Here is a 12,722-nt window from a genome sequence, read left to right on the forward strand (position 1 = left end):
GTGTGAGAGTAGGTCAATTGATGGAATTTATATGAAGGTGAGAGTGCATAACTAGGGAGACTTGCCTCATCTTATTATGTTAAATGCCACTCTCTCACTTCTTTTCTTTCTCTTCTGATCGGTGAAGCTTGCAGCCTGCTCCACTGACCCAAAGCTTTGCCTTGAGCTTACACTTGGCTAAAGATAAGAGAGCCTAGGCAGGAAGAGAGCACAGGAGGAGGAGAGAGGGATGGAGAGAGGGATTGAGATGAGAGAAAGGAGGTGGGCCATGAGAAAGCCGCTCCAGATGGAGAGATAAAAAGCAGAGCAGATGCAGAGCGAGAAGAGGGAGCACGGCAGTGTAAGAAGCTGAGTGTCTCTGAACTTAGGAAGAAATTATGGTCAGAATCTAGGGATGCACTACAATTCCAGCCAGTAAACAGAGATACACCAGATTATTATTTTTCATTTACAAAAGTTTTAAATTTGAACTGTCACATTCTTTGGTCAAAACACAAGATTGTGCACCACAGCACCTTCTCACCTTGTTTGAACAGTCCTTTTCAGAACAACCCTTTTAAGGTTCTTGTTCCTTTTACAGATAACAAGCTATTGCTTACCCCACCCCCCAATCCTCCTCAAGGGTTACTGAATTGAAGCTAATGCTAACACAATGTGCCAAGCTAAGCTAAGGCTGGGAAATCCAGTGTAATTCCTGAAACACGGCTGGACAAAATCAAGACCTGTGAACACAACCAAACCACATTTTACAAGTTTTACAAGTTCCTAGAATGTTTTCTTTTTATTATTATTATTATTATTATTATTATTATTGTTATTATTATTATTATTATTGTTATTGTTATTGTTATATTATTTACTATTGATTTATGTTTATTTGGTTATTCTCACAATTAAAAATGGGCTTTGCACATTTGTTAGCATATTTCAAAAAGCAATTAATGTTTATCAATTAAACATTTTTTTATTGTCAGTGTAAATTCAGACAATGTTCTTTTCTATGTTTAAAGAAATTCTCCAGATCTTTAGTTTGAAAAGCTGTTTATGACACATTAAATAAATATTGTTTAATTAATGTCATAAATGGCTTTTCAAACTAAAGATCTGGAGGATTTCTTTAAATATCAATGTGATATCAATGTGGTCAGTTTTATCAGTATTTTCATTGTGTTGTAGTTTATTTATTTTTTTGTAGTGTTGGGAAAGTCTCCATAATTTAAGTGTTCGTCTAACGAATACTGTTGTGTAAGAAACTTATTAATAACGTTTCCAAACCATTACTATATCACATGTTTTTGGAACGTTCTTCAAACATTATTTCTGTAATGTGACAGACTTATCTGTCTAGAATCATTTAAAAACACTGCTAAACATTCATATAACAGTCTCTGCTGGCTGGGTCGATGCAAAGTCGAGGACAAATAGGCAACAGGTTGCTGTCCTACACACCAGACTATGGCTGCACAATATATCATCTCAGCATCGCCATTGCAGGCGCATGTGCAATAGTCACAGTGCAGGACGTGCAGTGTCATACAGGGCTAATTAAAGGGAGGCAGATTCTATCAGCCCAATTTGACTCCCATCTTGGAAACGCAGAGGGAATGATTCCTATTATGACATGTTGGATTAATGACCTCTGATGAAATCTATTTCCGGTAAATTCCTGTATTTGTTAATATATTTTAAAATATATATTGCAATATATTGCAGAAAGCTAGTGTTAATGCTAGCAAAGCCAGACCCGGTGTCATTAGTATCCAGTGCAATAAGTCAGCCACAGCCAATAGACCGAAAGCATTTTCCCTTAGCACAACATGCTAATGTTGCTAACTCCTGATAAACCTCTTGTGAAGCAGAGCATGTCAAGGCCAGGTCTCTCATTCTAGCAGCGACACACACCAACACACAGTAGCGTTGGCCACTACTACAAAGAACACTGCTTCATTGCAGAAGTCAGTGTTGGCCACAGCCCTGTCGTACACAGGCAGGATTTTTCTCTCTAACAGCTCACTCTGCTGCAGCTCACAAAATGTAAACAACACAAATCTACACTCTGCAGCTTGCCAAAGTAAAGATACACGTAAGAACCAGAAACAACCGGCTACACTCTCTTATTTTCCTCTTACGTGTTGATAAGATCATCTTACAACCGTGGAATTAATGAAAGAACTAATTTCTGTGGATTCTACAACAGGTACATTTCCTCATTCGCAGTTTTGCCATGAACAGTTGGTATTAATCCCTTTGGGGAAAAATTAAGTTGCCAGTCCAGCCTTGTCCTAACCCAGGTTAGAAAAGCACAAAAAAGTGGTAGCATACAGGCTTTTACAAGATGTAGATGCAACACTGCCATCAAAAATACACTCAGCTCTTCTGTCCAATGCAACCAGTGCTGGTGGGGTTAAGGCTAGTATAGGATATGAGGAAAGCCTACTGTCAATGTAACTCAATACATTTGGAGGACAGCGTTAACTGCCAATATTGTTATGTCAACTAATAGAAACTAGTGATCCCACCCACCCATAGAGAGCAAGGCCAGTTTTACTCTCTTGGACTCATGGCCGTGGATGGAGTGAACTGTCAATTCCCCAATGATAGGGCCAAGACTTAGACCCCATTTACATCTGGTCACTTCATGTGACTGGTATCTGGATTGACCCTGATGCCATATTAGCCACATGCATTTGAAGGTAAAGGTGAAGGTGCAATTTAGAGTAGTCAAATGCGATTGCTGTGTGAGACTGGAATATGCAAATCTGCTCGTTACGTTGCAATGTCACTAAATTCACACTTTTACAGACACGGATCAGGTACCCAGCGGCATACTGCATGGGGAGGTGTTTCTGTTGTACTGGGAGAGGTTTCGGTTGCGTCTTGGAGAGATGGATGTGTTCACACTGCTATAATGTGGCTTGCATGCGTCTCAGACCACCTCCTGAGGTGCTTTGAGTGATTAGATTTGTAGATGTTTTAAATGAGTCTTGGTTGTGTTTACACTTGCATTTTTATGTGAGATAGATATTATCCAGATATAACCCTAATACTTAGGGCATTAAGACAGTTGCGTCCCTTTGGATCATTACACTTTTATCAGATTTTAGACCAAATAAACCAAATAAATCTACCATAGAGGCTGATCACAATTTTTATGTTGGTGCCAATCAGATGAAAGTGATGCTTTAAGGCGGCTCCGGGAACTGCATCAGTCAGTCCAGGTGTGCTGTGCCTCTTGAAAATCTCAGCCCAGTTGCTTCAGCAGAGGAACAGAGAGCGCTTAGCAAATAAGCAACTACTGTGTCTATTGTTTGCTGAGGCTTTTCATAATTTATGATAAAAGGTTTATAGATGGCTAAGTGTGCAGATTTGGGGAGCTGCATGACTCCCAGAGGCTGACTCTGTTTCTAGCTGAGCTGTACCCTGCGATTTGCTACTCTGTGCAGGTTTTACACCACGGCTGTGCTTCCCTGCCACACAGCCTTTATTTTCATATGTGCCCGTCTGAGCAAATTACAGTTTAGGAGGTAACGCTCTGTGGTATTCATCTTTGGAATTTGATTTATACGGTCCGCTTACTGAAATCTTTGAGGTGATGTTTCTGACAACTGCAGCTTTGTTGTTTAGTTCGAAAGGGAGCTGTTTGGTGCAATGATGGGATTTCGATTTTGTCGATTAACTATTTTTTCCTGAATGCGTTTGTATGTTCGAGGAGTCTCTTTCAAAGCTATGCAGAGCGTTTGAGACTGTCTCTGGAAAATAAAACACATTTGCTTTGATGTGACACTCAGGTGAGGTTTCACTTTTATGCTTATTTAATTGATTTGGCTTTTTTAAGCCTCCTAGTAGCACTAGCAACTTGTGAGAAATGCAAACAGAGCGACCTCAAATAACCTCTCTGGGGTGACTACAGAGCAGGACAGACTCCATCCTTCTTCTGTTCTTCTTTTAGGGCTTTCTTTTCTTGTTTTGATATTTTGATGACTAGTAGTAGTTAGATTCCAGGTCCAGAGCATTTCTTTTTGTCTCTTTTTTATATCTCCTTTATTGCCTCTTTCTCCCTGAGGATAGTGATAGTTAGGTGATAATTAATGAGAGCAGATTCAAGTTTTATGAGCTTTTACAGGGTACAGGCCTCTTTTCTTCTCTTTAGTTCTAATGAAGGCTGGAGGACAGGACTGTGGGTAGTTTTGAAGGTCCCAGGTGAAAATAAGCCTGATTTGCAGCATTTCACAGTTTCCTATTGATAGACATTCAATTAGCATTTTTATTTATTTCTGTGTTTTGGGTGAGAAAGGTTTTTACCTCGGCTTCGGATAAAAGGCTTCAACAAAGGAAGTGTTTCTTATTAGCAGTCCTGTTCGTTAATGTGTGTGTGGGGGTATGTGTGTGTGTGCGCATAAATCACATGCAGCTTGTGCAGACGTACAACTAGTGAGGGATAAGCAGGTTTCTGTCCATTTGGTTAAATCTACCGTGTGTAACATTCAGTGGGGTGGATCATTACAGAAGCGGATGCATTAATCTCCCTTTTTCTTTTGTCAAGGCTTGACTTTGTTTCCTCATCCAAACGATTGTTAAAAGCACACATTGTAAATCTGTTCAGAGCAACTCCTGCATTACTAAATACCCCCGTTACTATGTGCAAGCTGTAGCTTCTCTTGCAGAAATGTCAGAGTCATGCTTTTATGCGCTGCACGTAGCTAAGAGCTCACACTCACCACAAGTTCTAAATTATACATTTAACACACAACCAGTGAAATGCGCTCAGTTTTACAATATCGCACGCCTTTCTCGCTGCGCTCAGCATCGCACTGTAGTTCAGCCCAAACCAGCAGCTAAAAATAAACTTTCTTATATTCTCATTCTCTTTTTTATTCTTCTATAAAGTCTTAATTTCTCAGAAGTTTTTCGAGGAGTAATGACTGGATATGTCTGTTTGTCCTGAGCCTCATAAATATAAGTTTTTTTTATAATTATAATATTTTTTATTATTGAATGTGTTGCAACCTGAATTAGAATCAGAGAAGCATTGAACCAGGGGGAACAATGAGTTTTTACCTTATTGTGCACTGTGGACAATGTGAGATAAATGTTGGAGAGCCCTGAGTGGTCCAGCGGACTAAGGCACTGTCACTATGATCAGAGGATCGCTGGTTCGAATCCTAGGCGTGCTGCTAGCCACTGGCAGTCGAGGCCCCTACAGTGGCTAGATGGCACTCTCTTGCTGGCGTCTGCGAATGGTTTCAAAGCTGGGTATGCAGCGTTTTGCTCACAATGCATTGGTTGCCCAGAGATGTTGCATTGGTGGCAATTTGGAAAATGGTGGCTTGACTGCAAATGCATCAAATTAGTTTTCAGTTACATTTATTGTATTATATTCAGTATTCTATAGATTCTCATATTTCATAAAGACAGATAAACAAATGAGGAAAACTCAGTTCCTTACCTAAAACAGCTCAGACTGTAAAAAGTCTATCGAACCCTATCAAAGGTAAACCAAACCATTTATATCATGTTAGTAATACATTAATTATGAGGCTGTGTCTATGTTAATTTGTGGTTCTTAGTAAATAACATGCGAACATAGCCATGCTCACCATGCTATGTAAGTATGTTGACATATGTTGTTATTGGTGCAACGGGGTTTCATTAGGTTGAACTTAAAAGGGATTTACGTCAGTGTTCTGTGAATACTGGTCAACCTTACAACAGGTAAAAATATATATCAGTGGGTGACGCTTAGGCCGGCCAATTATTTGTAATTTGTTTTCAGTAGTGTACTTTAATTCATTTTAAATAACATGTTTTGCAGTTAACCTGATTATACCTTAGACAACTGGACATTCCAACATGTGTCTTTATTTCAGAGCAAGCTGAATCCCCTAAATGTGACCCCACAAATCCGAGCAGTGGACCAGGATAGAAACATCCAGCCTCCTTCAGACCGACCCGGTATCCTCTACTTCATTCTGGTTGGTATGTATCCAGAGTGTCTCTCGCTCTCTCTCACTTGCTCACGCTCTCTTTTTCTCACTAAGACATAGTCTAAGCAAGAAATTTATTTTTTTATTTATCCTTTACTTCATTTAGGTAACAGACTTGATGTTTTCTCATGTGGGCTGACAGTTGTTTCTCTTGCCATCTTCAGGCCAGCCGTCAGTGTATCCAGAGTTCTTTTCACTAAACAGGAGCACGGCAGAGCTGCGCCTGCTGAAGCCCGTCAGCAGAGACCTGTATCAGAGCTTTACGCTCGTCATTAAGGCAAGAAGAACTAATTACTCCGAGACCTGGGTTAACCCTGAATACATCATACTGTCATGCTATTTTATAAATAGACGTCATCGCTATTAGTAATTATGCATTCTTTTATTAAGTGTCAATATCACGTGATTTGGCTTAATTGCCATGGATTATACATTCACATTCCAGCGAAATTAAGACACACTGAAACTCCCTGAGTATGTAAATTGAGTCTAATCAGATTGCATTTCCACTAAACTTTGCCAATTAGACTCAAGCCCTAGTTAATTGTAGCAGATTGCATAAATTCTAGCACTATGTAGCACAGTTCCATTTCAGCATTCGGAGTGACAGCACTGTTCCACAGAAAGGATGGAAAAAGGGAAGCGAGAGAGCATTAAAAAGAGTAAAAAGGCTACTGTTGGTTTTTTAAATCCTGTTGTCTGAGCGAAGCTTAAAGCTGTTGTAAAATACTAAAGGCAGCTCCAGTTCTAAAATCTGATTAGCTGAGCTACATTCTTAAGGCATTGTTAAGTACTCAGTATACTCACACCTACACCTCCATACATCACAGCCTCACAACAATTCAATTTGTTGTCAGTGCACCAGATCACTGTTGTGCTGATAATGGACTTTGCTGCTCAAATGGATCATCGATTCAACTGACAGATGAAGCAAGAATTCAGTTTGGTTTTATTTGATTTTTGAGTTTTTTAGAGTGATCAGCTAAAATATACCTAATAGACTAACCTAGAATCCATGTGAGATTCTGTCTCAGTGTGGGAAAAGTTTTTTGCATCGTTTGAATTGATTTGCATTCATTTTTGCAGTAATAACTATTTTCCATTACGCATCATGCATAAGAAAACCCTGACCTGTGATGAAATCACTGACAACTCGTTATTGTGTGATCATATTTCAAAAGATGATATACCCCTCTGAAACCCAAAGTGATTTTTACAGCATCAGTACATACAGTTATGCATAAGTATTTGGGCAGTGGTGCATTTTTTTGTTTGTTTTTGTAATTTTGCATCTGTACACCACCACAATCGATTTTAAATAATGAAACCAAGATGGGATTGAAGTGTGTGTAGTCTCCAGTCTTTAGTTAAAGGAGGATAACAAAAATATTGCATTAACTGTCTAGGAATTGTAGCCAATTGTATGTAGTCCCTCTGTCCAAATAAGCCTGACCAGTTTTGGTATACAATTCTTTGGACAGATAAAACCAAGATTAACTTAAGCCGTCAAAAATGGTGGAGGCACTGTTATGTCATGGGCATGTATGGCTGCCAATGAAACTGTGTCTCTGGTGCTTATCGATGATGTGACTGCTGATAGAGAGTAGCGGGATGAATTCTGAAGTGTATGAAACTGTACTTTCTGCTCAGAATCTCTCAGCAACCCAAGAGCTCCTTAATCCAAATGCATGCAGTGTTCAGTGTAGTGCAGAATCAGTCACCTGATTTCAACCTAGCTGAGCATGCTTTTCACTTACTGAAGACGAACCGAAGATGGAAAGACCTACAAATTACCAGCAGCAAGGGAAGGAGGCTTCCTTAAATGTCTGGGAAAAACTTTAGAAGGGAAGCAGCGTTTGCTACCGTCTCTGGGGTCCAGGTCACAGGTCATTGTGAATGATTTGCTTTCAAGAATTATGAATACTCCTTATATTAATAACTTTATTAGTGACTGTACCTTCTGAACAGTTAATGCAGTATTTTTGTTCAACTCCTTAAATTAAAGCTGAAAGTTCACACCTCAGTCCTAAAGTGATTGCTTCATTTCAAATCTGCGTAGGTGATGTATGTGGGCCAATAGTGGAAAAATAGTCACTGTGCAAGGCTTTTTAGACTTTTAGCTGTACCTGTAGACTTGTACATGTACAGGCTATTTGGACTTTACAGCTGTTCCTATACAGGCTTTTTAAACTTTGCAGGCTTTACAGCTGTTCCTATACAGGCTTTTTAAACTTTGCAGGCTTTACAGCTGTTCCTGTACAGGCTAAACTTTACAGGGTTTACAGCTGTACATGTACAGGCTTTTTAGACTTTACAGCTGTACCTGTACATGCTTTAAAGACTTTACAGCTGTTCCTGTACAGGCTTTTTAAACTTTGCAGCTGTTCCAGTACAGGCTTTTTAGACTTTACAGGTTTTTACAGCTGTACATCTAGAGGCTTTATAGACTTTACAGGCTTTACAGCTGTACATATACAGGCCTTTTAGACTTTACAGGCTTTACAGCTGTACATATACGGGCCTTTTAGACTTTACAGCTGTTCCAGTACAGGCATTTTAGATTTTGCAGGCTTTAAAGCTGTACATATACAGGTTTTTTAGATGTTACAGGTTTTACAGCTATACATGTACAGGCTTTTTAGACTTTACAGGCTTTACAGCTGTACATATACAGGCCTTTTAGACTTTACAGCTGTTCCAGTACAGGCATTTTAGATTTTGCAGGCTTTATAGCTGTACATATACAGGTTTTTTAGATGTTACAGGTTTTACAGCTATACATGTACAGGCTTTTTAGACTTTACAGGCTTTACAGCTGTACTTATAGACCTGACTGAATGAGCGATCACATCAATTGAATGTGCTAAAAACGTGCTCATTGCAATTGTTATCATTAATAAAAAAAAAGACTGTATGTGTCAGTGTTTTACAAAAGCATGAAACCCATAAGGGGATGTTTTCTGTTGATCTTGCAATGAGTAATGGGGTTTTAGGCCTAAAATCACATAAAATCAGTGGCTTACTGCTTTATTTAAAAAACACTGTAAGCCCAACAGTAATTCTTTTACATGTCCTAGCTGAAAGCTTACTGCATTACACCAGAACCTGCCAGCTTACACACCTCAGAAATATTTATATGCATAAGTATGTCTAGGCAGGGTTGTAGAGACTTGTGTGTCACTATATTGTGATGGATGATACTGAACTCAGATCAACACTGGCGCTTGCTATAAGATTCCCAGAGTAAGAAAAGGAGGAAAAAATAACTTGGCACACACACACACACACATGCACATTAGAAGCCATTCACTGTGCATGCTGTATTAATTAAAGTAGAGCCCCGATTCAATTTAACAAAGAGAAAGAGAGATAGAGAAAGGATGCGAGAGGAGCAGCTGTTCAGTAAGCAGCAAGGATTTTCACATCTTGTAGAAATTGATAAATGCTTTATTTTGCCCTGCAAAAGGGTCTGGCTTGCTCTTCTGCTCTTGCTGCTTCCTAAAATCGAAATCAGACTGGAAAAAACAGATGAGGTTTTGTTTTGTTTTTTTAGTTCGTCAGAGGTGTTTTGAACACATGCACCAGAAATTGAAGTATTAAACAGCAGGAAACCTGAATGATGCAGCTCAGAAAAATATACTGTTGCTTTGCCTCTGTAGGACAAAAAAAGAGACATTTCTCAGTTTGAATGTATCTGTTATATTAAAAGACCGTGAAGGAGTTCTATAAAGATGATTACAGGTATGTATTTGAAAAATTCATTTGATTATTAGAATGATTTCACTTAACACTGGAATCTCTCCATGCTCTGTTTATCTCTAATTATGTACTAAACAGAACTCAGTAGACCTCCGGGGAAATACAACTTTTAGCCAAGGTTCAAATTATGTTTACAAAAACACAAGTGTGTTTAAAAACCCAGTTTATTAATATGTGCTTTGAGTAATCAGATTATAGTTGGTCAGTAAGAAATGTAGTCATTTACCCCTGACTTTCACACCTGGCAGGACATTTATCTTGTGGTTGGATTTTGAGACTGCTTATGTAAAAAAAAACAGATAACAAAGCCAATACCGGTACAGACCTTTTTAGACTTCTCAGCTGTACCAGATTTTTTTTACTTTACAGCTGTATATGGAATTTACAGCTGTTCCTGTACATGCACAGGGTTTTTAGACGTTGCAGCTGTTTCTGTATAGGCTTTTTAGACTTTGCAGCTGTACCTGAATGGACTTCTTAGACTCGACCTCTGTACCTGTACAAATGGTGGTACAAATGTACAAAAGTTTAGATTGAACAGACAATGTAAGCTAATGCTACTTGTGAACCAAACAGGAAGTAATGGAAAACATTACAAATGATTCGCTGATGATCTTCTTTAATTTTGTTTGGACTGCATTGAGGCAGATAAGGGTTCACACTACAAATGCAACACGTTCATATGCATCCCTGACCACCTCCAGATGTGGTTTTCATGGTAAGTGGTTTTCATATCAAGACTTCTTAGCCCAGACTATCTGTGATCCAATGACTCAAGACACTTGTTAATACCATGCAGAATGGGGTGCATGTTTTTATTCATTAGGTCCACTTCTAATTCTCGATTTTTGTACAAAATATTCGAAATATACTTTAACATTTTACCATTTTCCTACATCTCTTCATCTCTTAGGCTGTTTTTATTATAGCACCTATGAAGCTAGTATGCATACATGCTTCTTATAATCTCAGACATTCTGTGTGGTCTAAATTTCCGTATGTGTTGTAAAGACTGGGGAGTGATCAATATGTTTTGAAACTTGTTTACACAGCACATTCAACTCTAATATTTTCTATAATTAAGGGAAATTTAATTTCCCATGATCTGGGCCCATAAATTTGCAACACATTTGATTTGAGAGTGGAACAGAAACAGAAACAGAAAGTGATAATTTGAGGAAATTGGAATGACATGGACTGACTAAATAAATAATCTGATGTTACTCAAAGTGCACGTGCTGGCCGCTGAGAATGTGCTAGGTGAAAATAAAGCTCAATGGGAGAGCTAATCCTCAGGCAGCATCAGAGAGCTGCTGTCCACGGTGCTGAACTGCCGTCCTGCCGGGCCGGCAGTGAGCTGGCAGTTTCATATGGAGATGGCCAGTTTCCCTAACACCACTGTCACAGTGCATTTACTCTGACATGTTTGTTTGTTTGTGGGGGTGCGCTTGTGAACAGGCTGAGCAGGATAATGGCCACCCTCTGCCTGCATTTGCTGACCTGCGGATAGAGATTTTGGATGAAAACAACCAGGCCCCGTACTTCCAACAGTCATCCTACCAGGGCTTCATCAGTGAGTCAGCCGCTGTGGGCGCAACCATCTCGGGCCGAACCAACCTCACTGCCCCACTGGCCATCATCGCCCTCGACAATGACATTGAGGAGGTGGGCACATAACTGTACAGACGTGATATCAGGCACACAGTGTGTTTTGTTGCTTTATTTTCGGAGTGAGTTAAAGTCCTTTATTATTGCAGTCATTTGTGTGACCACAGTAGCAATCAGTGATTCAGCATGTTTGAATATGTTTATTTCAGCTTCTGCCAGGGGCTCCACCTGTAGGTATCACACTGACGTGAAGTACTGTGTGCTGTGTTTGATTCTCTTCTTTTCTTTATATCTCTCTTTTTTACTCATATAGCTCTCTGTCCTACTATCTTTTTCTCTCACCTCCTTTCTCTCACAGTTTCACTCTACCTTTCCTTTCTCTCTTGTCTCTGTTATCTTTTTCTCTATTATTTTTCCCTAATCTTTACCTCTTTCTCCTTCTATTCTGCTTTCTTTTGTTACTCTTTCTCTCTGCTCACTCTCTTTCTCGTTCTCTCTCTCTGTTGTCTGCACTTTTTCTAGTTTTTTTTGTCTCCTTTTACTATTACTTTATCTTTCTTCTCTCCACTGTCTCTCCCTCTTTATCACTGCCTCCTCTGTACTCTCTTTTCTCTCTCTCTCTCTCTCTCTCTCTCTCTCTTTTCTCTCTCTCTTTTCTCTCTCTCACACTCTCTCTCTCTCTCTCTCTCTCTCTCTCTCTCTCTTTCGTTTGGTTTGTTTGGTTTGAGGTGAGACTAATACAGTCCTCAGTAATAGCTTCTCTGCAGAGGCTGGATTTAATCCTGCTATATTGCTTTTGTGTCTCTTTTCTGTCTCCTTACTGAGCGGCCACTCAGGTGGCTTAGTCACATAGATTAGGCCTGATGTTTCCAGGGGAGCAAAATCACAATATTCACCTTTTAAATAAAAGCTGAAAATGGTATGGCCTGACTGATATCAAGTTTTTGGGACCAATGCTGACATTAGTTTTAATGTAACAAAAAGCCTCAATGACTATACACTATATGTCCAAATGTCTTTTTAAAACTCTTGATTTTGGAATAAACAATGAATGAACATGAGGTGTCCAAATACTTATAATATCATATATATTTATATAATTAATATATATATATATATTAATTATATAAATATATATGATATGATATTATAAGACCCCTCCAGCTTATAAGAGCTGCACTCTCCCAAGGGCTGAACACTGAACACTTCTAGCATTGCAACTTCATTTACCTTTACACTGTTCCCTGAAACACTGAGCAACACTGCCCACCACCCTCCCTTTATTTCTCTTTATTACTCTGTACTCTTGTACTCTACTCAGTAATCTGCCTCTCTCTCTTTTTCTCTCTCTCTGATTAGTGAATGTGATGG

The 12,722-nt window shown here is 39.1% G+C and overlaps 1 protein-coding gene across 3 annotated transcripts in view; it reads left to right on the plus strand.

Annotated features, from left to right (window-relative positions):
* Nucleotides 1-12,722, plus strand: part of pcdh15a (protocadherin-related 15a) — a 285,392-nt gene that overhangs the window by 162,650 nt on the left and 110,020 nt on the right. For all 3 annotated transcript variants that reach the window (XM_072677969.1, XM_072677968.1, XM_072677967.1), the window contains 3 exons: nucleotides 5,868-5,976; nucleotides 6,149-6,261; nucleotides 11,202-11,408. In XM_072677969.1, the coding sequence (XP_072534070.1) occupies nucleotides 5,868-5,976; nucleotides 6,149-6,261; nucleotides 11,202-11,408 (429 nt within the window). The remainder of the gene's footprint in view (nucleotides 1-5,867; nucleotides 5,977-6,148; nucleotides 6,262-11,201; nucleotides 11,409-12,722) is intronic.

Source organism: Salminus brasiliensis, chromosome 4 (genome assembly GCF_030463535.1).
Source record: "Salminus brasiliensis chromosome 4, fSalBra1.hap2, whole genome shotgun sequence".
NCBI classification, from domain to species: domain Eukaryota; kingdom Metazoa; phylum Chordata; class Actinopteri; order Characiformes; family Bryconidae; genus Salminus; species Salminus brasiliensis.